The sequence below is a fragment of the Oratosquilla oratoria genome, chromosome 34 (genome assembly GCF_046742065.1).
Source record: "Oratosquilla oratoria isolate Oo_2021 chromosome 34, ASM4674206v1, whole genome shotgun sequence".
Classification (NCBI taxonomy): domain Eukaryota; kingdom Metazoa; phylum Arthropoda; class Malacostraca; order Stomatopoda; family Squillidae; genus Oratosquilla; species Oratosquilla oratoria.
Window position 1 is genome coordinate 9,625,558 of NC_134810.1, and position 26,085 is coordinate 9,651,642.

Consider the following 26,085-nt stretch of genomic DNA (forward strand, 5'->3'; position numbering starts at 1 on the left):
AGTCACCAATCATAAAAAAGTAAAAGAGACTATGAAATCAATCCAGTTGATACCCTAATACGGGGCAACTGCAAGTAAAGCAAGGTAATTATATACAACTCAGAAAAGTTGAAAATCAGTTTTATTGGATGAGGATGTGCAGTTCCATAATCTTTATTTGTGACAAAGATCTTAACTTAACTTGGGCAAGATTTATGTGTGTGTTTGTGTTTGTGTGTGTGTGTGTGTGTGTGTGTGTGTGTGTGTGTGATATATTATATATATATATATATATATATATATATATATATTATATATATATATATATATATATATATATATATATATTGAGACATTCTGACAGGGCCTAAGTGGAGTAGGAAACACAGGAATCTTAGTCTGAGTTTATTCATGACTAGTTTCGCAGGTATGCTTTTTCCTGTGAAAAAGCATACCAGCAAAACTAGTCAGGAATAAACTCAGACTAAGACTCTTGTGTTTCCTACTCCACTTATGTCATATATATATATATATATACATACATATACATATATATACTTATATATTATGTGAAAAATTATTAGCTCAATCAATTCTTAGGTAAGACTAGGCAGGTCATATCCCTGCTTCCTTCATCTTAGAAAACAAGTCACAATCATAATGCAGATGATCCATTCTAAGCCTTTAGAAAGGAGCTAAGAGGAAACTAAGCCTTCGCCACACCAGCAGGGTTGCCCTGAGACTCTTTCAGCACTTGAAGTTGTTGATCTAATTTCACTTCCATTATGTCCATTACCACTGAAAAGGATATTGATAAAGCATGAGATAAAGTAAAAATAACACAATTCCTCCCCTCTTCAAAATGTTTCTAAGTGATTCCACAATGTAGTACCCAACTATTTTTCCCTTTCTTAATCACTGGCTGCTAATGTCAAGCACTGCATTCAAATAAAAATTCTATTAGTTTCCTCACATTACCTACATCATATTAAAATCCTTTATTCATTTCCATAGATAAAAATTAGATCAATCAATCTGTTGCCCCATATCTTTTTGCAGAGGATCCATGGCCCCCAGGAAACTGGCAACAACTTCCAGGTAGGATCAAGGCACTTAAGAGTACTGTTGTCTAGGCATAGACAGAGTGGGGCATTGTAAGAAATTTTGAGGTGTTGTGTCTTTTGTGAGGTGCATCTGGGACATTAGATATACACTCCAATGAAAACAGGATATCTGAAAGCTAGTTACATACATACATATACCAAAGGCTTTCCCCCCCCTTACATGGGAGGTAGCCAAAAAGAAAAAGGCATAAAAAACATTCCATCCCCTACATACTCCACTCCCCTCCACCCTCTTCCATCCCTCACATCTTGGCACCTCCTGGATAACAGGTCCACTACCCTGAGTCAAAAGCAGTGTCGCAGGACACAGCACATCCACAGCAAGGCCGCTTTATTAATTCAGAGACCCCCCTCTCCATCCCCTCACGCAGTAAAGGAGAAGACGGGGAGAAATCCCTTTGGGCTGCATCAATTTATTTCTAATACATACTCCCTCGCCTACTCCCCCTCATGCATCACAGCATCATCCATCCACAACCCTTCTCCATTCACCCTTATCTTCTGTCCTCTCCTGTCCTTCCTCAACAGACATTCCTCTCTTTCATAATGCCCCTTTTACCACATCCATCCATCTCATCCTAGGACACACCCTCATATTCACTCCTTCCACACCTCTTTTACTAATCTTTCTTCACTCATTCTTTTCATGTGTCCAAACCATCCCAATAATCTTTCATCAACCCTATCTCCCAACCCCCTTTCCACCCCTGTTCTCATCCTCACCTCCTCATTTCTCACTCTATCCAGCCTAGTAACCCCCATCATACTTCTCAGACATTTCATCTCAAACACAAACTCCTTCTCTCTTCCTCTCTCATGTTCCATGTTTCTGCCCCATACAGTGCTATCGGCACAATCACTCCTTCATATAACCTTTTAGCATCCATTCCCAAATGTCTATTTCTCATTACACTTTTTAATCCACCAAGACATTTACTCACTTCTCTCAATCTACATTCTACCTCCACCTCCACTCCTCCCTTTCCTGCCACATTTGCACCCAAGTATCTAAAACTATCCACTTCCTCCAGTCTCCCTTAATATTCACTTCCAGTCTACTGCTACTCTCTCCCCTTGTACATCTCATCACCTTACTTTTACCCACATTTATCATCAGCTTCCTTCTTTCACACACCTTCTCAAACTCTGCTACTAATTTCCTCAATCCCTCCTCTGATCCCGCTTCAAGTGCAGTGTCGTCAGCAAACAACAATTGGCTTATTTCCCACTTTTCTCCTTTTCTTTAACCATCTCCAATCCCTGACCCACTACCCTTGCATTCACCTCTCACACCACCCCATCCATGTATAAAGTGAACAGCCAGGGTGACATAAATAAACAAATAAACAAAATTGTTGGAGAATCCTATAACTTGCTAAGATCAATAAAGGTGGCATCTACCTATTTAGATTAAGAAATTATTCAAAAAATATTAGTCACACTAGTAAGGCCTAGACTGGAGTATGCTGCGACATTATGGCCCCACAGTGGCTGGCAATGCTGGCTGGCCAAGTACTCTCCCAGATTTTTCTAGGCAGAAAATTTTGAATGGTGTCTGTATTGTATTAGTATGAGACTGTGTCTATGTTGCTAGCTGGAAGTAGTGAGAGGGAACCAGTAGCCTGTTATCAGCTCTCCACATGTGAAAAGAATGGAATATAAATTCAAGTTAATAGAGGGAGTTCTTGAGCCAAGTCTGGTAACCAAGTGGTTCTTTGGGCTGCATCTATAGATGGAGGTGAGGAGGTTAATAGGTTTTGAAAATGGGCAACAGGGAAATGATTCTGCCATTCATCTTGCAGGACCACTGCAAGAAGGTACCCAACACTGGTACCTATGGTTGTGTAATGTGATGGGATTGTGGTGTGAGATTGAGGATTCTTGAACAAAACTAATGCTAATAATTTTCATGGAATGCTCTACAGCAGGATTTGTTAACTTTTTCATCTTTTTTGTAACCATTGAAATAATCTTCATATTTCTGGAAATCCTGATATAAAAAATTCTCTTTCACAAAACATACATACATTTTTCTGATTACTGGTTTAAGCAAATATAACTTCCACTATTTAAAGCTTGTTGACAATACAAATACTATAAAATAAAATGTAAAAATTTATCATAAATACATTTACCTATGATAAGATTATTTCTCACAACTCATCCTTCAACCCAGAACTTTCTCTTGTGGAACTCCATGTGTTCTGGAGAAACCTGGTTAAGAAATGGTACTCTAAATGGAGGATTTCTGGGTTAACATAATAACTAGAAACTCACCTTCTCTAAGCTTGTTCTTTTCGCTGGCAATTTTTTGAATTTTCTCCATTTGTTCAGTAACATACTTAACTTTCCTACTGAAATAGTCTTTAGCACCTTCAATATCCTGGAAATAAAGGATAAGATTAATACTTGGGTTCAGACACAATACTGTCATGTTTCAATATATAAACTATATGAATGTAGATACAATGTATGAGGCATAAGGGATGTATGTATGGTGGGTAAATGGGATAATTATTTTCATAAAAACTGTAGCATCAATCTTCACCCAACAGAAACCCACAGCCCCACAATTACCAGCAAGGGTCCTCAAGCACACCTACAAATTTCCAAGAAGAAACATTGGACTGTTGTTTGTACTGTATTTATCTCACTGGAGTATACAGGAAAAAAGCAATGCTCACTGAGTCCCATCTCCTACTCTCAGTGATGAATTATGCGTGTCCTGCATGGGCTCCTAATCTCAGTGAGACAAACCACAACACCCTTCAAATCATACAAAACAAAGCACTAAAAACAATTACAGGCTGCACAAATACAACACCTACAGACCATTTACACCATGAAACAAAAGTCCTCAAAGTCAAGGACCACCTCGACATGAGAGGCACACAAACACTTGCCACAGCTACCACAAACACATCACACCCACTACACTACATAGCAGAACACCCACAAACACCAAGAAACATTAAAACAACACCCAAAGACCTGTATCACACACAGATACTCTCTTCTCTTCCTCCACAATCACCAAATACCAGCCTCCGGAAACATATTCATAATCATATCACTCACCGCTCCATTAACACACTGAAAGACAACACATTGCTGCATGCCAGACCCCCTAATATCCACCCTTCTGAATCCTCTCTCCCACGAAAGGACAGAGTCCACCTGGCCAGACTGCGGTGCGGCCACCACCCAGCACTTCTTCTAAGCTACCAGAAGAGGCTGGATGACCGCATTGTGAACAGCTGCCCAGGATGTAACACCTCACCCCATACCATACAACACATAATGGAAGACTGCATTATACACAATCATGCACGTGCAAACACAACAACATACACTCTGTAAAGGATTTGTGGGAAAACCCAGTTTCAGCTGTGGCATTCCTTGGGGAGACGGGACTGCTCGAACAGACAGTCTAGGGAATGACAACAACAACAACAACTCTGCAATTTTTTCATACCTAGCCTCATATTCATGTACAGTTCCAACTTAACCTATATCCTTGATTTCCAATTATCATATTTAGATTTTATTTCATGTATTGTTTGAGCTTGGGCTATACCAGTTTCTGAGCTATCACAAGTATTTATGTATTTATATGAAAAACTGCATTTCTTCACATCCTTCAAACATGTAGTCCTTCTTAATATGTTCCCATGACCCCTTAAAGCCCCTCATCCTTAATCAAGAGATCTCGTTTGTCAATGCAATCTATCCCCTTTAGCGACCTGAATACTGTAAATCACATGACCTCTTTCTCTTTGATCTTTCAAGGTTGCTAGTATATTTCTATGTCACTAACAAGGAGCAGAAATAGGAAAAAGAGGAGGGAGAGCAATTGCCAGATGTTGCCTCCACAGGAAAATGGAAGAAAGACAAAACCGAGGGATCTTTGGTCCTGTCAAACACCAAATGCCAACTCTTTGATGATGCACTTCCAGATGGAGGTGAGTGCTGATGGGTAGCTAAAATTGACATCAGACATGATTCTCTGATGTCCACCTAGTTGGTTCACTACTTGTAAATATTGCTGTTGGTTCCAGTTACACTGAGACCAAACCTAAGAATATGTAGCAACAACTAGAACCCTATGTTAGAAAAAATAAATTAATTAATTAATAAATAAATAAATAAATCATACATATACATATACCAACAGCCTTTTCCCCCTTACAAAGGAGGTAGCCAAAAGTCAAAGGTATAAGTCACCCATTTCATCTCCACATACTCCACTCCCATTCACCACCATTCCCTCCCTCTTTTCTTGGCTCCTCCTGGATGACGGCTCATCCCTGCATCTTGCCCACTGCTCTGGGTCAGAAACAATGTAGCAAGACATACATACATATACCAAGGCTCCCTCCCCCTTACAAGGGAGGAAGCCAAAAAGAAAAAGGCATAAAATCATTCCCACCCATTCCATCCCTAAATACACTCCACTCCCCTCCACCCTTCCTCCCATCTTAGCACCTCCTGGATGACGGGTGATCCCTGCACCTTGTCCACTGCCCTGGGTCAGAGGCAGTATCGCAAGGCACAGCACATCCACAGCAAGGCCGCTTCATTAAATCGGCAACCCCCCCTCTCTGTCCCCCTATGCATAAAAGGAGAAGACGGGGAGAAATCCCTTCGGGCTACGTCAAATTTTGTTCACACATACTACCTCACCCCCCATCCCCCCCACCCATTCCACCTCATGCATCACAACATCATCCATATACAACTATTCTCCATTCACCCCTGTCTTCTGTCCTCTCCCATCCTTCCTCAACAGACATTCCCCTCTTCCCCAAAGCCCCCTTCATCCCATCCATCTCACTCTAGGACGTCCCCTCATGTTCACTCGCTCCACATCTGCCTTCCATACCTCTTTTACTAGTCTTTCTTCACTCATTCTTTCCATGTGTCCAAACCATCCTAATACTCTTTCATCAACCCTATCTCCCAACTCCCTTTCCATCCCTGTTCTCCTCCTCACCTCCTCATTTCTCACTCTATCCAGCCTAGTAACCCCCATCATACTTCTCAGACACCTCATCTCAAACACATTCAAACTCCTTCTCTCTTCCTCTCTTATGTTCCATGTTTCTCCCCCATACAGTGCTATAAATAAAAAATACAATAATAATATATCTACTATAATAAAGTAGTAGCCTCTGTCTGTCTGTTTGTTTGATCATGAACTCCTAGGGTTTTGCAGATAGACCCCCATAACCATATATATTCTGATACCCTTTCCCTCTAGGTACTTGGATAACTATATTTCATTCCCCCCCCAAAAAAAAAAAATATATATATATATATATTTTTTGGTTAGGGTTAAGGTTTAAAGTTAGGTGGGTTATGGTTAGGTGAGTGATTATTCTCGAACTATTCCTAGGTTTTTGCAGATAGACCCCTATAACCATATATATTCTGAAACCTTATAACCCAAGGTACTTGGAAAACTATCTTTCATTTGTCTGTCTGTTTCTTTGTCCAGGAACTCCTAGGGTTTTGCATACAGACCCCCTCAACCATACGTATTCTGATACCCTATCACTTCAGGTACTTGGATAACTATATTTTATTTCCAAAAAAATATATATTTTGGTTACGGTTAAGGGTTAAAGTTAGATGGGGTATGGTTAGGTTAGGGATGATTCGCGAACTCGCAGCAATGCGCGGGTAATTTGGCTAGTATACAAATGTCTACCCTGTTATAAGCTTTTTCCTGATCCATAAAGGCCCAAAATACATCCTTACCCTTTGGTAAAGCTTTCTCACACATCTAACCAGAAAATCTGATCCATGCAACCCCTACCTTTCCTAAACCCAGACTGTTCCTCACCAATTATTTCTTGTGTTCCTCTCCTAATCCTCTCAAAACCCTCCCATAAACCTTCCCAACTACACTCAACAAACTGACATTTCTCCCTAAACCTTCTAAGCACTCATTAAATAAATCCAGAAAGCCTTTCACTTACACTCTTCTTACTACCAGACCCATATGCATTTACAAAGACCCACATCTCCCTTCCCAGTTTCACTTTCATCCACATTAACCTTGAAAAACCACCTTCCACTACATGACATACTTACCTATCTTTTCACCTACTAGTATAGCCATTCCTTCTCTCCTTCATCCTCTCCTCACTCACAACAGCCTCCCCACTATTCTCCCAAACTCAAACTCACCCCTCCCTTTCAACTTAGTTTCACACATTGCCAATACATCCATTTTTCTTCTCACAAACACAAAGCATCTCTTCCCTTTTACTCTCATCTATACCACACCCACGCACATTAAAAGACCAAAAATTTAGGATTATAGTTTGAAAACTCCCAGACAAGATCTTTTCATACCTTGACTTCTTTTAGGAATTTACCCTACTGGGCTACAGACAGCAGGATGCCTAGTCCTATACTCCATTATCCTCCATCCCATTTTAGTCACCTTATATGACCTAAGTGGGAACACTCTGTGGCAGTCTTCTTTCTCCCCTACCACAGGGTTAATGTCCACATGACTTAAATAAATAATCCTGGACCTTTCCAATATGGCTGGATCCAGTACTTACCTTTTCTACATAATAACCAGTACCAACGTCAAGCAGTACACGTTCGGAGTCTGCAATAGTTCCAGGAACATACATACAACTTGTCAAGGGAACAAGTATCTCTTGTCCTTTGGTATCTGGGGTAATCTGCAAGACAATTACAAGACATTTAAAATGTGCAGAGAGAAGGTATGTGAAAAAGATGAGATGATTATAGCTTAAACACACTCATTTGTGCAAGCATATAGCCTTGAAAAAGACATCAACAGGAATAAGAAGTGGGCACAAGTTGAAAATATGAAAAGCCCTAACCATATATATGTATTTACATTATATATATATATATATATATATATATATATACATATGTTCCCTCTGTGAGGGGCACTGTCCTAGCCTTCTGGTAGGGGAGAGTTTGTGACGTTAAACCATATCATATTATCATTAAATACATATTTTATATATATATATACACACATATATATATATACATACATATACAAACTAGAAAGAATACAAAGAGTAACGACAAAGATGGCACCAACACACTCCAATTTGACATATGAACAAGGTTAACTAAATCTACCAACACTGGTAGGGAGTTGGGAGATTGGGTGGATGATAGAGTATTGGGATGGTTTGGACACATAAAAACATAAGAATGAAGGAGACTGCAAGAGACCATAAGGCCTACACTAGGCAGCTCTGTATCCATCACCACCTGTCATCCCCATCCATAAAGTTGTCAAATCGTTTCTTAAAACAACTGATAATTCCGGCACTTACTACATGGTTACTAAGTCTATTCCATTCGTCGACCACCCTATTAGTAAACCAATTTTTGCCTATTTCCTACTTAAATCTAAATTTGTCCAGTTTAAAACCATTACTGTGAGTCCTGCCCTATTGTTTTAATATGATGACCTTGTTTGCATCACCTTTTTCAAAGCCTTTGATCCACTTGAACACCTCTATTAGATCACCTCACACTGTATCTTTCCAGTCCGTGTAAGTTAAGGTGCCTAAGCCTCTCTTCGTAAGACAAATTTCTGAGTCCATGTATTATTTTCGTCATTCTTCTCTGTACTGATTCTAGTGAATCGATGTCTATTCTATAGGACGGAGACCAAAACTGTACCGCATAGTCAAGGATGGGTCTAACTATCGCTAGAGTTTGATAATTACCTCTGCACTTCTATTCGTTACTGTCCTAGCAATGGAAAGAATGAGTGAAGAAAGACTTGCAAAAGAGATATGGAAGGCAGATGTGGAGGGAGTGAACATGAGGGGGCAACCTAGGATGAGATGGATGGATGGAGTGAAAGGGGCTTTGGGGAAGGGAGAGGACAGAAGACAGGGTGAATGGAGAATGGTTGTATATGGATGATGTTGTGATGCATGAGGTGGAATGGGTGAGGTAGTATGTGTGAGAAAAATTTGATGTAGCCCAAAGGGATTTCTCCCCATCTTCTCCTTTTCTACATGAGGGGACGGAGAGGGGGGGATTGCCGATTTAATGAAGCGGCCTTGCTGTGGGTGTGCTGTGTCTTGTGACACTGCCTCTGACCCAGGGCAGTGGACAAGATACAGGGATGACCCGTCATCCAGGAGGTTCCAAGATAAGAGGGAGGGTGGAGGGTGGAGGGGAGTGGAGTGTATTTAGGGATGGAATGGGTGGGAATGGTTTTTGTGCCTCTTTCTTTTTGGCTACCTCCCTTGTTAGGGGGAAAAAGCCTTTGGTATATGTATGTATGTACCAACCCTGGAACAAAGAGTAAGAAGTGATTTGTTAATTATCTACAGAATTATGAAAGGGATGGAAATTCTTGATAGAGATGACTTACTAAAGTAGGACAGAAGAAAAACAAGAGGACACGAAAAAAACTTAAGGAGGACAGTTACAGAAGAGATCTGAAAAAGAATAGCTTCCCACATAGAGTGATAGATATCTGGAACAAACTGAATGAGGAAACAGTGAGTGCTGAAACTATATACAACTTTAAGAACAAACTGGATGCGGGAAGATACAAAAGCGGATCACTACGAGCATAGCTCTCTTCCCGTAAAATACAACTAGGTAAATACACACACACACACACACATATATATATATATATATATATATATATATATATATATATACACATATGCCCATACATATACTAATACAAGATATACATACATATTAACAAATGGCCATTTCCTTCCACCAAAAACAGACTAAAATTTTAGGCCTCACATGTGATGTTCATATCCTTTTCATCCCACACACAAGAGACCTGACAATTAAAATCAACATGAAAACAAACCAACTGAAATCCATTGCAAGCACAGACTTTGTATAACAGAAACCAATAACCATCTATAAAGGAACTCATAGGAACCACCCTTGACTAGGCCTCCACATCATTGTTCCCAACAATCACCAAAATGAACACACAATTTACAAAATTTACAGAATAAATTACAAATGATAACAAGATGATCTTAAACCACCTCAATTGGACACCTGCATACAGAAACCCAAATTCTTTCCATAGAACACAACATAAAATGGACAAGAACATAATTCTATGCCATCAGACTACATCTCACAGGCACCATCAATAGAATGAAATAAAAAAGCAACATAATAGTCAAACTTTTATAACAACATACCACCTATGCCGCACAGAACATCCACAAAAAAAAAAATCACTAAACAAACCCTGTAAGACAGATCCACCAAAATCAATACTTCAACAACCCCCCAAACATAAGCCCCCCACAAAAAAAAACCCTCCTACATCTGTGAAGAACAACACTGGCATGCTTGTGTTCAGGACAACATCCAGTATTAAAACAGTATCAACACAAAATAGGCCTGGCCACAGATTAAAACTGCCCCAGATGCAACCACCACACATGGGACTCAAAACATACTACAATGCCTCACACGACTAATCCCTAGACAACAATATATCTTCCCTAAATGACTTTTGGACCTGCCTGGAGGCTGTTGCTGGTTACTTGAAGGCTGTGGGTATCCTGAAAGGTACATCAGAGGCAATAGTTTGATTGATTGGATTACCAAGAAACCTATTTCAGTTTAATTCTTTGATAAACACCAGAGTTATACAAATTTTCTCTGACTCCTGTATAAATATTTTGTTTGGGTACCTTTAACCCTTTCTGAGGGTGAAAGATTCAAGAAATCAACCAATTGTTGCCTAAGCTTGACAAAGTGGAAAACCCACAATCCCACAGTGGCTGGCAACAGTCCTCAGAACCTCCTACAGATCACTCTGGGAAGAAATTATGGACTGAAGTCTGTGTTGTATCAGTGAGAGACTGCTATGTCACCATCTGAAAGTTGCTGCGAAAGGGGAATCATCAGTGGCTGTCAGCTCTCCATGTGTGAGAAAATGTCAGAAATGCAGCTGAATTTGAGAGATTGATATCTTGGGCCCAGTTACTGATTCCCCACAAGAAATATAATAGCAATCGAGAGGAATAAACAGATAAAATAAATTAGTATTACCTTTTCAACACATTCACCTGATTCTCCAAATTTCATCTGAGCCATTTTCAACTGCTGTAAAGAATCATTGAAGAACTGCAACTCCTGAAAAGAGTAATATCAATGAAATGGCTATTCCATGAGGAAACTATATTGTTTAATATCATTACAGGAAGAATCATCAGCTTGTCTGAAATGAACAGCCAAGCTAGTAAATTCAAATTCAAACATAATTAGGAAGGAGAAATATTAAGGCTGCATCAACTGGAAAGTTTTTAAGGCAGATTTTGACTATGACTACCATAATCTCACTCAAATATCCACATTTCCAATCATTTTACATCATTTGCATCCAGTGAAATACATATACATACATACATATACCAAGGCTTTTTCCCCCTTACAAGGGAGGTAGCCAAAAAGGGAAAGGCATAAAATCACTCCCACCCATTTCATCCCTGAAAACACTCTACACCCCTCCCACCCTCCCTCTTATATGAGCACCTCCTGGATGACGGGTCATCCCTGCACCTTGCCCACTGCCCTGGGTCAGAAGCAGTGTCGCAAGACACAGCACATCCACAGCAAGGCCGCTTGAAATAGTATCTTTAATTAAATTGTTGTCTTGAATTTCACTAAATGGAAAACCCACAGCACCACATTGGTTGGCAATGGTTCTCAGATCTCCCACAGATATTTCTGGGAAGAAACTTTGGACCTCTGTGTTGTATTAGTGTATTTACCTAGTTGTATTATACAGGGAGGGAGCTATGCTCGTGGTGACCCGTCTTTGTATCCCTCAGCATCAAGTTTCTTCTTAAAATCTTGAATAGTGTTTGCACACACTGTTTCTTTGTCTAATTTGTTCCAAGTATCTATCACTCTGTGTGGGAAACTGTTTTTTTTTCAGATCCCTTCTGTAATTATCTTTTTTAAGTTTCTTTTCATGTCCTCTTGTTTTTCCATCATCCCATTTCAATAAATCATTCTTATCTAAGATTTCCATTCCCTTCATAATTCTATATATAGTTAGGTCTCCTCTTTCCTTTCTTTGTTCCAGAGTTGGTAATTCTAATTTGGACAGTCTTTGTTCATATGTCATTTTGGAAAGAGTTGGTGCCAGTTTTGTTGATGCTCTTTGTATTCTTTATAATTTTTTTCTATATTCTTTTTGGTACTGGGTGTCCATAGTGTTGCTGTGTGCTTGAGCTTTGGTCTTATAGGTGTAGTTATTCTTTTTTTATCATTTCATATCCAAATAGGCAAATGCCACTTTTATTGACCTCAATAAATTGTAGTTTTCTCCGACTATTTTATCAATTTGCTTATTTGGTGTCATGTCTTTGCTGATCATCACTCCAATGTTGCTGCTCTTTGTATTCTTTCTAATTTTCTTTTATATTCTTTTTGGTACTGGGTGTCCATAGTGTTGCTACTTACTTGAGTTTTGGTCTTATTAGTGTAGTTAAATTTCTTTTTATCAATTCCTTATCCAAACAAGCAAATGCCACTTTTATTGATGTCAATAAATTGTAGGTTTCTCTGACTATTTCATTAATATGCTTATCCGGTGTCATGTCTTTGCTGATCATCACTCCAAGGTCTTTTTCAGATTTTACTTTTTTGACCTCTTCTTCACCAATTTTATAATCTCTCAATATTCTGTTTTTACTTTTTCCAAATTACATTATACTACATTTCTTGATATTGAATTTCACTTCCCACTTTTGAGTCCATTTCCAGATCTTGTCCAAGTCTTGTTGTAATGAGTTGCAATCCTCCATTTTTACTTTAGTATTTTTGCGTCATCTACAAAGAAGTTTATATAACACTCTACTCCTTCATCCATGTCATTTATGTATATGGCAAATATGATCGGGGCCAGTACTGATCCCTATGGGACACCACTTATCATTTCTTCCCAATTTGAGAATTTATCTCTAACTACTACTCTCATTTTTCTCCCAGTCAGGAAGTCTTTCATCCATTCCAATAATTTTCCTCTGATGCCACCTACTGACTCTATCTTCCTTATTAGTTTATTGTGTGGTACCTTATCAAATGCTTTTTGTAGGTCCAGAAGGGCACAGTCTGCCCAACCATCTCTCTCTTGTAATATGTCTATTAATCTCAAGTAGAAGCAGATCAAGTGATCTTCCATGTCCGAATCCAAATTGATTTGGATTCAGTATAGTTTTTTCTTCCAAATGTTTAACCCATCTATTTTTGACGACCCAAAACTCACACACTGTACTGTAGAACATCCTGATTCACTGATGGTTTGGGGTGTTTTTGGCTACCATGGTGTGGGTTCATTAGTGATACCACCACAAAATGTAACTCTGAATGCAGACCGATATTTTGAGCTACTTAATTATCACTTGGAGGACTGTTTTATTCAGTGCAAAACAGATGTCTTCATGCAGGATGGTGCACCATGCCATACTGCTAAACTCATTAAAGAATTATTTGCATTCTGTGATGTTGAGTATATTAAAGATTGGCCAGGTAATTCGCCTGATTTAAACCCAATTGAGAACCTCTGGACACTCATGAAAGATAAGTTATGCGAGTGTGACACTTCATCAATTCCGAAGCTGGAGGTAGCCATCAAGGATATTTGGAAGAATGTGGACCCTGTGTGGCTTCAAAATCTTGCAGCATCTGTCTTTAAATATCTCCAAGAATGTATCATAAGAAAGGTGTCCAACAAAGTACTATAGAGCTGGTAAGTACCTGATAATGTAGGTTATTTGGGGAAATTTATTACTTTTACTCTGGTGCCTAAGTTTTTGTCCCCCACTGTATATAGAGAGAAATGAGAAATACAGAAAAGGAAGACTGATGTACAACAAAATGGACTTTGAGAAACTTAAGAAATTCTTTCAAAATGCAAATTGGGAAAACTTTTACAAAGAAGAGACACAAGTGGAAGAGAAATTAATGATTTTGATGAAAATTTATAATGAAGGAGTGAATAAATACATACCAAGACAAAAACAGGAAAAGATGTACATTAAGTATTGGTTCAACAGAAGACGCACTGAGGTGAAAGAAAGAAAAGATAAAGCTTGGAAAAGTTGGAAAAAAGAAAAACAACCTGGAAAGTGGCAAATATATATCAACCATACAAATGAATATGTGAAAGTGCGCAGAGAGGAAAAAGAAACTACAAAAAGGACATCACAGAAAAATGTAAAGATCAACCTAAATTATTCAATAGATATGTGAATGGTAATCTCAAAATTAAACAGGATATGCTGAAACTATGCCACAGAAATATAGAATATACAGAAGATTTAGAAATGGCTGAAGTCATGAACAATCATTTCAAGTCTGTTTTCACTAGAGAAAATGTACAGCATTTGGATGAAGGAATTGAAGTATGGTCACCCCTCATGAGGGAAATAACAATAACACAAAAAGAAATAGTAGATCAACTAACAACACTTGATGTCAAGAAATTACACGGCCCAGATGGAATTGCAAATTGGATACTAAAAGAATGTAAAGAAGAATTAAATGGACAAAATATATAACATAAGATGCTCACTCAAAGATAGAAAAATATCAAAGGACTGGAAAAGCCAATATTGTACCAATATATAAAGGAGGAAACAAAGGAGAACCAACAAATTACAGACCGGTCTCCCTTACAAGCACTGTAGCCAAAATTTGTGAAAAAATCATCAAGAATGGATGGGTAAAACACCTGGAAGAAAACAATATAATAAACCCGAGACAATTAGGATTCTGACAGGGAAGCTCACGTGTCACAAACTTAATTTGTTTTTACTCAAGACTAATTGATATAATACAAGAAAGGGATGGATGGGCTGTTTGTACTTTCCTAGACTTACAAAAAGCTTTCAACAAAGTACTACACAAGAAATTATTAAAAAAGAGAACTGAAAACATAGGAGGCATACATGGTAAATTACTAAACTGGATGGAGGATTTCTTGCATGGCAGAAAAATTAGAGTAGTGCTCAGAGAAAAGAATTCAACTTGAGAAGAGGTAATTAATGGAATTCCACAAGGATCAGTATTGGTTCCAATAATGTTTGCTATTTATGTGAATAACATAGATGAAGATGTGGATTGTTACATGAGCTTCTTTGCAGATGATGATAAATTCCTGAAGAAAGTGAATACCGAAATGGATTGTGAATAACTACAGAGGGACCTAAACAAAGTTTGGAAATGGACACAAAACTGGGAAGTAGACTTCAACATAAAGAAATGTAGCATAATAGAGTTCAGAAAAAAAAGGAATATCAGGAGAGTATAAAATTGGAACAAAGGAAGTAAAGAAAGTTGGATCTAAAAAAGACCTTGGAGTAATTATCACAAATGACATGCCCCTGATAAACAGATAAAATTGTTGGGGAAGCTTACAACTTGTTAAGATCAATAAAGGTGGCTTTTACCTATTTAGACAAAATGAAAATCCATGTGAACAAGTTGTATAGACACGGTAAAGGAAACATGGACTAGAGGTGAAGCTTTTAATCCTGATGTTTCGTCTATCGACTTTCTCAAAGGAATGAGCATACCAGATACATACAGAGTTTATATACACGCCTTTCGGCTCAAGGGGGTATGCGAGCGTATAACGCTGTGTTCTGATTGGCCCGCTGAGACCGCCAATCACGAAGCGCTATGCTCGCTGAGGATTTAGCCCAGGTGAAGCTCCCAGCCTTATTGTTGATATTCGGACGAGTGGTGCACCTCCCACAATGGAACCGAGCCGAGATTCTACACGAAGGTATGGATAAGAAAACCAGAAAATCTATAAAAGCTGCGTACATCACCACTCGTCCGAATATCAACAATAAGGCTGGGAGCTTCACCTGGGCTAAATCCTCAGCGAGCATAGCACTTCGTGATTGGCGGTCTCAGCGGGCCAATCAGAACACAGCGTTATACGCTCGCATACCCCCTTGAGCCGAAAGGCGTGTATATAAACTCTGTATGTATCTAGTATGCTCATTCCTTTGAGAAAGTCGATAGACGAAACGTCAGGATTAAAAGCTTCACCTCTAGTCCATGTTTCCTTTACCGTGTTTAGACAAAATGGTTAAAAAATACTAGTCACACTAATAAGGCCTAGACTAGAGTATGCTGCAACACTATGGTCACCTTTGCCAAAAATAATGTAAAGAAAATTGAATGAATCCAGAGGGCAGCCACAAAAATGGCCCTAACACTTTCAAACCTGTCATATGAGGAAACACTGGCTAAATTGAAATTACCTACTTTGGAACAAGGAGAAAGACAACCCGTTGACCATTTACAGAATCATGAAAGGGACGGAAGTCCTTGATAGAGAGGATTTATAAAATTGGGATAAGAAAAATACAAGGGGTCATGATAAACTCAAAAAGGATAGTTATAGAAGAGACCTGGAAAGAGAGAGAGAAAAATAAATAAATAAATAAATAAATAAAATCCACACAGTGTGGTGGATATCTGGAACAAACTGGATAAAACAATAGTATGTCCAAAAACTATACACGAATTTAAGAGCAAACTAGACATTGCTAAATACAAAGATGGGACACCACTATATAGCTCCCCTTCCCATATGATACAACTAGGGAAATACGTGGTGTGACAGAGAACACAGATATCTTCAGACAACTCTCAAGGGACCCTTCATTGTGCTCAGATTGGTCTCCCAAGGGATCATCCACTGCCATCAGACCTGACCATGGCCAGAGGAGCCAGGCATTTCTGACCACACCCAAACACATGGCAAAACAATAGACATCTCCATCCAATATTACCAACCTACCAGATCACCATATGTCAAAACTTTATTTATTGATCGGAATACATGCAACATTTCTTTTATGACTACTATCTTATGTAAATATATCCTATGCATAGATACTTAGAGTTCAGACTCAGTTCATGCATACACTGTAAATATAGGAATGAATAAATTATCTTTAGTTGTGTAATGGCAACTTACACCATGTAAACAGAATTTGGCAACCCCTGAGTTTTGTTCAGAGGTTGCTCCATGATTATAGAGGGGAGAAGATTGAGACATTAACGTATATGTGACTTAATCTCATGTCTCACCAAACCTTCAATATAGATCCCAACTACAAATCTACAAGGGGTGGGGTGGGGGAGTAGGGTATGTGTGAATGATATTTGGACATAGTCCTAAGGGATTTCTCCCCACCTTCTCTATTTTTCACACAAAGGAACAGGTGTGTGTGTGGGGGGGGGGGGGGGAGGTCACCATTTAAGTGAATCAGCCTTGCTATAGATGCACTGTGTCTTGCTGCATTGCTTCCAACCAGGGCTGTGGGTAGGAGACAGGGATGACCATTCATCCATGAGGAGCTAAGATGAGGAGGAAAAGGTGGTTTATGGAAATGGAATGGATGAGAGTAGGTACATACCTTTTGTCTTGGCTACCTCCATTGTAATGGGGTAAAAGCTCTAGGTATACAAATAGATAAAAGTAATGCTTTACTAAGCCAATGAACAGGAAATTTGTGAGAAGGGCAACTTTAGAGACCTTGGAATTGAGCTCAATAATGAATTACCCTTTGAAAAGCACATAGACCCATCATCCAAGAGGAGCCAAGATAAGAGGAAGAGAGGGGTGGTGGATGGGAGTGGAATGGGTGGAGATGAAATGGGTGGGAGTGGAATTATGACTTTTGACTTTGGCTACCTCCCTGGTAAGGAAGAAAGAGCCCCTTCTATATGTTTTACTTTTTTATGTTTTAATAATCTAGTCTTTACACATTCTTGCTGCAGAAGTAATGTTCAAATATGGGGTGCTGCTCCGACTCCCCTGGGCAGCTAGCATTTGTCCTAAAATTTGAAAAAACACAGCTGGCCCCAAGGGGTTTCGGATATGGGATTGTGTACCCGTACTGGAAGAGATCAAGATTATTGGACTTGACAGAAAACTTTGGAACTTTACTTGATGTAGCAGAGAAAAGAGCAGTACGCCATCATTTATATGTGGAAAATATTAGAGACACAAGAGCCCAATCCTACTGCTGAAACCTCAATGAGCCTCTGGAAACAATCATCCAAGCCACAGGAGACCCTGCAACAGTGGCATAAGTGAAGGGATCTCTCAATGACTTAGATCCCTCCACACCAACAGTTTTACAAATGAGGGGCTCAAACTATTCAACTGCCTAACAAGAAGAATCTGGAACTTGATCAGGTGTAGTACCAAAGTCTTCATGAGAGCTTTGGACAAGTTCCCGAAAGGGGTCCCATATAAGCCACCTATTCTGCATGCACCTGCACCTCAGGCAGCTGACAGCAATCGTATACCAGCCCAGTTGAGTTACCTCAAGAGAGAAGTATCATAAAAAGAAAAGAGGTGGACTTCCAAGTTGGAATGGAGGAAAGACACCTAAACAAAGACAAGACCTGATAGTCACAGGTCTTCTGCAAGAGAAACCAGGGGCAATTGACAATGGTAACACCTTCAGATGGCATTCTGGGACAGATTCCACTTAGACCAGTCCAAGACAAGATGACAAAGAATGATATATTTCTCAGCCTCTACAACAAATATCCAGCTTATATAAAATTCCTAAAATTAGAAAAACTTGTTTACTAAAATGCTAAGGTTTTGAGTCTCCAACCTTAATTCCACTAAGTAGGTGACTGTGTTCTCAGGCTTTGACTAGAGCATCTCTACAGGCTTTGGGTTTTGGAAGGACCCTGCGGCCAGATGGTACCACTACACTCCAGAAGTGCCAAAAATCCTACCCAATATCTGGCAACACTAACTTAAAATGTAAAATGATAACCTTAAGACCTATTTTCCTGGGCATTTTGATGTGCTGATTAACTTTTGTTATAATAATGGCTTTAGAAACTCTGGGAAAGACAGCATGGTAAATCTCCTGAGGTGCACACCGAATCAATATATTAATAAAAACAAACATTAATTTTGTAAATTATAATACATTTACGTAATATACATTTTGGTAAATTTTTATAAGTGCACACCTATGCAATATAGTAACAGAAAATTGATTAATAATTTTGTAAATTATAATACATCAACATAATATATGTTATTCTTGGCAGAAATTAATAATAGAAACAGTTGCTAAAAGCTATAAAACAAACACTGCCACTTTGAGTACTTGGAACACCATCTTAATTTTGGTAGAGGAGGAGGTTGAAGGAATTAAAGCATGCTAAATTTGTCTATTCTAACCTAACCTACCCCCGAATCTATCAAAATAAAGATTGTCTAAAGGAGTCTACACAACTTCGTTCACTTCTCCATAGCTTTTAGCAACTTTTATTTAATATTGATTTCTGCCAAGAAAAAATATATTACATTGATGTATTATAATCTACAAAAAAAAAAAAATTCTAATGCTACACTGCATGGGTGTGCACTTCTAAAATAATACCGTAACCATACATTGTAATTGGCATAAGTCAATAAATAATAAGACAATAGCAATACACTGGCAACAACTCAGATGTCAGTGAGCATTGAGATGCCACATTTGTTTTGTTAGTTCATGCAACAAACTAACGTTTACGTTAGTCTATAAAACTGGTCTAACCTAACCTACCCTGACCCGACCTCCTGTGGGGTATGCACTTGCCACTTGGCCTTCCTATAGGTCATCAGACAAGACTAAACCAATTTTAGATTTCCATTAGCTCAATGATGTATTTAAATTTACAAAATAATATCTAATTTTTAAATGATATACCACTTAGATGGGCACAATTATGCTTTACTTTTAAGTTCTTTTAACGTCATTCTCACCCATCACATTAATTCGCAATCCCCGAAACTTGTTCAATGGATAAACTGACAGTATAGGATAAATATGCCTAAACAGTTCATTACATGTGAGGTACAAGTAGACAGCCGTTGTATTTAACAAAATTTCTGACATCCAGCACACGTGTATTTCTTCGCCACATAAGTTGTACATTCAGTGAGACATAACACCCACAAACTTAAGTTCCATTAAGTAGTACTGCATCTACAGAGACAGATTTCAAATTGTTGTGTAAGTATAAGCATAATGCACGCAATTCAATTATTCTTACCTGATCTAACTGATTTTTAAACTGTGTGAGTTGTTCTAAATTGAACTTAGAAATGTCAATAACTTGCACTCCTTTGGCGGCCATGTTTGCTTACAATTGAATGAAAAGCTCGACCATTAGTTGCACTGTAGAATTGGAAATTATAATTTAATCAATTATTACTATGAAGAGATATAGAAATATTTTAGAATTAAAAAGATACAACTATATTTTGGAATTAAATAAATATAAAATTCACACCCACACCCAAAAATATTTACTCCAACTCTCGTGGGCGGGGAACTGTGGGTGTGTGTGCGTGTAAGGTCACAGAATCATGGATCGGTCGTACGAGCCCTGAGCTCTCGTCCGGAGGTTAATGGCCGTCGATCGCGAGTACAACGCGTGATCCGAGACCATAGTAAATCACACACACACACACACGACTCGGTGGCGCGGTTGGTACAGTCCCCGACTGTCACTATGGCGGTCCGGATTTGAATCCTGCCCAAGGCAGAAATAATTTCAGTATCGCTGCGCTTCGAGTCGTTACTTCAACTCTCGTGGGCGGGGAGTTGGGGATGTGTGTGCGTGTAAGGTCACAGCATTACCCATACATCGGTCATACGAGCTCTGATCTCTCTTCCGGGAGGGAAATAGCTGTCGATTACGAGTCCAACACGTGATCGACCAAGGTGAATCACACTCACACTCACACCTGGAAAATGACAAGTATATATAAACTATAGAAATGATTATGTAAAAGTGCGAAGAGAGGAAAAAAAGTAACCAAGAAAAGGACATTATAGATAAATGAACCCAAGCTATTCTATCGATACGTGAACGGTAAACTTAGAAATAAACAGGAAATGGTGAAACTACGTCAAAGAAATATAGAATACACAGAAGAATTAGAAATGGCCGAAGTCATGAATAATCACTTCAAGTCTGTTTTCACTAGAGAGAAAGCACAATGTTGGGACGAGGGAAATTAAATGCAATCTCCCCCCCCCCATGAGTGAGATGATAATAACACAAAAAGAAATAATGGAACATCTATCAAATCTTGACGTCAGGAAATCACATGGCCCGGACGGAATTGGAAATTGGATTATAAAAAAATCCAAAGAGGAACTAATAGACAAAATACATAACATAAGTTGCTCACTTAAATAAGGAAAAATACCAAAAGACTGGAAAAATGCTAACATTGTACCAATATGTAAAAGAGGAAACAAAGAAGAACCAACTAACTGTAGACCGGTCTCACTAACAAGCACTATAGCCAAAATTTATGGCAAAATCATCAAGAATAGATGGGTAAAACACCTGAAAGAAAATAGTATGATAAACCCAAGACAATTTGGGTTTAGACAAGGAAGATCATGTACCACAAACTTAATATGTTTTTCCTCAAGATTAATAGACATAGTGCAAGAAAGGAATGGATGGGTTCATTGTGCCTTCTGGACTTACAAAAAGCTTTGGACAAGATACTACAAAAAAGGAACATATAGGAAGGATACAAGGGAACCTTCTAAAATGGATGGAGGACTTCCTGAATGGTAGAAAGATGAGAGTTGTGATCAGAGAAAAATATTCAGGTTGGAAAGAGGTGATCAGTGGAGTTCCGCAAGGATCTTTATTGGCTCCAATAATGTTTGCTATTTATTTGAATGACATGGGTGATGATGTGCAATGTTACATGAGCTAAATTGTTACGGAAAGTAAAAACTGAAAAAGATTGAGAATCACTAAGGTATGGAACTGGAGTCAGAAATGGGAAGTGGACTTCAATACTAACAAGCGTAGCATAATGGAGTTTGGAAAAAGTAAAAATAGAATATCAGGACAATATAAAATTGGAACTAAGGAGATAAAGAAAGTGGGATCCGAAAAAGATTTGGGTGTAATAATCTCAAACGACTTGCCCTATGATAAACAGATGAACAAAATTGTCGGAGAATCCTATAACTTGCTAAGATCAATAAAAGTGGCATTTACATATTTGGACGAAGAAATTATTAAAAAATATTGGTCACACTGATAAGGCCTATACTAGAATATGTGGCGACATTGTGGCCACCCAGTACCAAAAAGAATACAAAGAAAATAGAAAGAATCCAGAGAGCAGCCACAAAAATGGTCCCCGCACTTGCAAACTTGTCATGAGAGGGGAGACTGGCTAAACTGGAGTTACCGACTCTGGAGAAAAGAAGAGAGAGAGGCGACCTACTGACTACCTACAGAATCATGAAGGGCACAGAAATACTCGATAGAGAAGACTTGTTCAACTGGGACAAGAGAAACACAAGAGGACATGGAAAGAAAAAAAAATAGTTATAGAAGAGATCTGAAAAAAAAACACAGTTTTCCACATAGAGTGGTGGACACTTGGAATAAACTGGACGAAAAAAATAGTGTGCGCGAAAACTTTTCATGAGTTTAAGAGCAGCCTAAACACTGCGAGATACAAAGGCGGGACACTACGAGCGTAGCTCCCCTTCCCGTAAAATACAACTAGGCACAACTAGGTAAACACACACACACACACACACAAACACACACACACACACACACACACACACACACACACACACACACACACACACACACACACACACACACACACTTTTTGACCGACTCGGTGGCGCAGTTGGTAGAACGCTGAGCTGCCACGAAAGTGGCCCGCAGCTCCTGGTTCGAATCCTGCTCAGGGCCGAAATTATTTCGGTACTGCTGCGCTTCGGGTCGTTACTCTGACTCTCGTGGGCGGGGAGTTGGGTGTGTGTGTGTGTGTGTGTGTGTGTGTGTGTGTGTGTGTGTGTGTGTGTGTGTGTGTGTGTGTGTGTGTGTGTGTGTGTGTGTGAAAGGTCATAGCATTACCCATAGATCGGACCTACGAGCTCTGAGCTCTCTTCCGGGAGGGAAATAGCTGTCGATCACGAGTCCAACACGTGATCCAAAGACCAAGTGAATACACACACACACACACAAAGACTGGACATATTAAACTTATCAACTCTGGAACAATGAATAGAAAGAGGCGATTAGATAACCATCTACAGAATTATGAAAGGGATGGAAATCCTTGATAGGGATGACCTACTTAATGGGTCAGAAGAAATACAAGAAGACACGAGAAGAAACTTAAGACAGACAGTTACAAAAAAGATCTGAAAAACGGCTTTCCACACAGAGTAATAGATACATGGAACAAATTGAAAGAGAAAACAGTGAGTCCTAAAACTATACATGATTTTAAGAAAGAGCTGGATGCGGAAAGATACAACTGCGGGTGAGTGACGAGCATAACTCTTCTCCCACAAAATACAACTAGGCAAACACACACACACACACACACACACACACACACACACACACACACACACACACACACACACACACACACACACACACACACACACACACACACACACACACACACACACACACACGGCTCGGTGGCGGATTGGTAAAGCACTGGCCTCACAAGCCAGAGAACCGGGGTTCGATTCCCCGGCCGGGCAGAGATAAGTTGGGTTTGTCTCCTTTCACGTGTAACCCCTGTTCACCTAGCAGTGAGTAGGTACGGGACCTTGCTGTCCCGATGTGTGGTGTGTGAGTGGTCTCAGACCTACCCAGAGATCGGCAAATAATGAGCTCTGAGCTCACTGCCGTAGGGTGGTGTCTGGCTGTCTCGACAGAGACTGCAGCAGATCCGAGGTGAATACACACACACACACACTTTCGTCGAATGGACGGCGAGAATTAGAGTTTTGAGGAAAAAGGAAAATCTACGTGGATCTCAACGTCCAGGAAGTGCCTTATTGTATTTATAGGGAAGGGGAGAGCTCGTGGTGTAGTGGGGGGGTGATAGGGAAGGAGAGCGGGAGGGATTATTGAGGGAAATGGAAGGAAATGAGGAAGAGGGGGACATGGTCCTGGAGGCCAGGCGTCTTGTAAACAAAAGACGGACGACGATGATGATGATTTCGTTGATGACGGTATAAAAAAAAATGTAAAGATTAGAAGTATAGATAAGAGCAGCACAGTGGAAGGTGATAATAATAGTTTCCAGGGATTTAATGAGGGTGGGGGGGGATACCAACCTCCCCCGACTGGCAAGACTAGAGGAGAAACTTGATAAGATAACTAAGCATTGGGAAAACAGGTTCGGTAACGTAGCCAAGATTGCACAGAGAGTTAAAAGATGGGAAGAACTAGAGAAGGCGAACAAAAACTTAACTGATGAAATAGAAGAATTAAAAAGACAGTTAAAAGAAGTTAAAGAAGAGAATGAAGAATTAAAGAGGAATAATAAAGACAATAAAGAGGCCATAGCAAAGAAAGCACAGGGCTGGAAAAAAAATCCAAGAAAACAGTAAAATTGCATTTACTGACATAATTAAGCAACAAATAAAAGAACAAACTGAAGATTCAGTTATTAAAGTGATGAGACAGAAGGAGAATATAGTAAGAGACTTAGCAGATAAAAAGAAATGTATAATTATATTAGGAATGGAAGAGAAATTTAACCAAAATAGAACCACAAGAATTAAAGAGGAAAAAGAAAAAGTAAACAGTTTACTAGAATTAGTTCAGGTAGATGAACCTGAAATCATGAAACAAATTGAAGAGATGTTTAGACTCGGAAAATATAGTACAGATAAGGCCAGACCAATTAAGATTAGATTCAGGTCACAAACAACAGCAGGAAATATCTTAGCAAAAACAGGGAAGCTAGCAGCAAGTGAACAATATAAAAAGGTATGGATAAAAAGAAAAACGAATAAAGAGGAAAGAGAGGAAGAAAAAATGAAAAGGCAAGAAGCTAAAGAAAAAAACGAGAACAGAACGGAGTCAGAAAAACAAGAATTCTATTAGAGAGTAGTGAATATGAAAGTGAGGAGATGGACCATAACAGAGAGAAACAAAAAAGAAACAGAAAATACAATGGAAATAACAGAAAGTTAAGAGTGTCCTACACAAATATAGATGGATTAACAACAGGACTGAATGGATTGAACGAGTATCTGAAGGAAAAAGTCGGACATAATGGGAATTGTAGAGACAAAATTAAAAGGTCCACTACCACCCAACAGCATAGGACACAATGCATATAATTATTGGATTAGAAACAGAGAGATAAAACAAGGGGGTGGAGTTATGTTCCTCACTAAGAAGGATATAAACGTGAGGTGTGTCACATGTGGAAAGAATAGAGTAGAGATGATTATGATAGAAGTAGAAGACAGAGATATGAAGAGCAGAAAGTTTGTAATAAATTACGTGCCCCCAAAAACAGCCTCGTGGGAAGAGAGTGAACATAAAAGTATGTTAGAAGACTTAAGAATAATATTAAACGAGATAATGGAAGATGGAGGAAGAATAGTTATGATGGGCGACTTTAATTGCAAAGAAGTCTGCTGGGAAGAGATGACAGTAAAGGGTGGAGAAGACTCATGGGGAAATGTTCTACTTGAGATGATTATTGACCACACAATGAAACAATGGAATCAAGAGAACACTAGGTATAGAAATGAAGAAGAACCATCGAGACTAGACCTAATAATCACATCAGAACCTGAAATAGTGGAAAAGATAGAATACCAGGCACCAATAAGTAAAAGTGACCACATATTGATAGAACTAGAACTAAATGAGGAAAAATACATGAAAAGAAATGAACAATATAGAAAAGGAAGAATGATGTATGAAAAAACAAACTTTGATCAAATAAGAGAATTCTTTCAAAATGAAAACTGGGAAAGAATACACATAGAAGATGCAACAGTAGAAGAGAAATGGAATATTTTGACAAAAAATTATAAAAAAAAGGAGTGAAAAATTATGTCCCAAGACAAAAAAC

At 38.9% G+C, this 26,085-nt stretch overlaps 1 protein-coding gene across 1 annotated transcript; it reads right to left on the bottom strand.

The window, feature by feature from the left end:
• Positions 1-410: 410 nt before the first annotated feature.
• Pfdn5 (prefoldin 5) lies at positions 411-20,359 on the bottom strand. The gene is made up of 5 exons (XM_076173084.1): positions 20,235-20,359; positions 11,178-11,261; positions 7,679-7,804; positions 3,381-3,486; positions 411-777 (listed from the first exon to the last, which is right to left on the bottom strand). The coding sequence occupies exons 1-5, from the start codon at positions 20,316-20,318 to the stop codon at positions 686-688; spliced, it is 492 nt and encodes a 163-aa protein (XP_076029199.1). The 5' UTR covers positions 20,319-20,359; the 3' UTR covers positions 411-685.
• Positions 20,360-26,085: the final 5,726 nt, after the last annotated feature.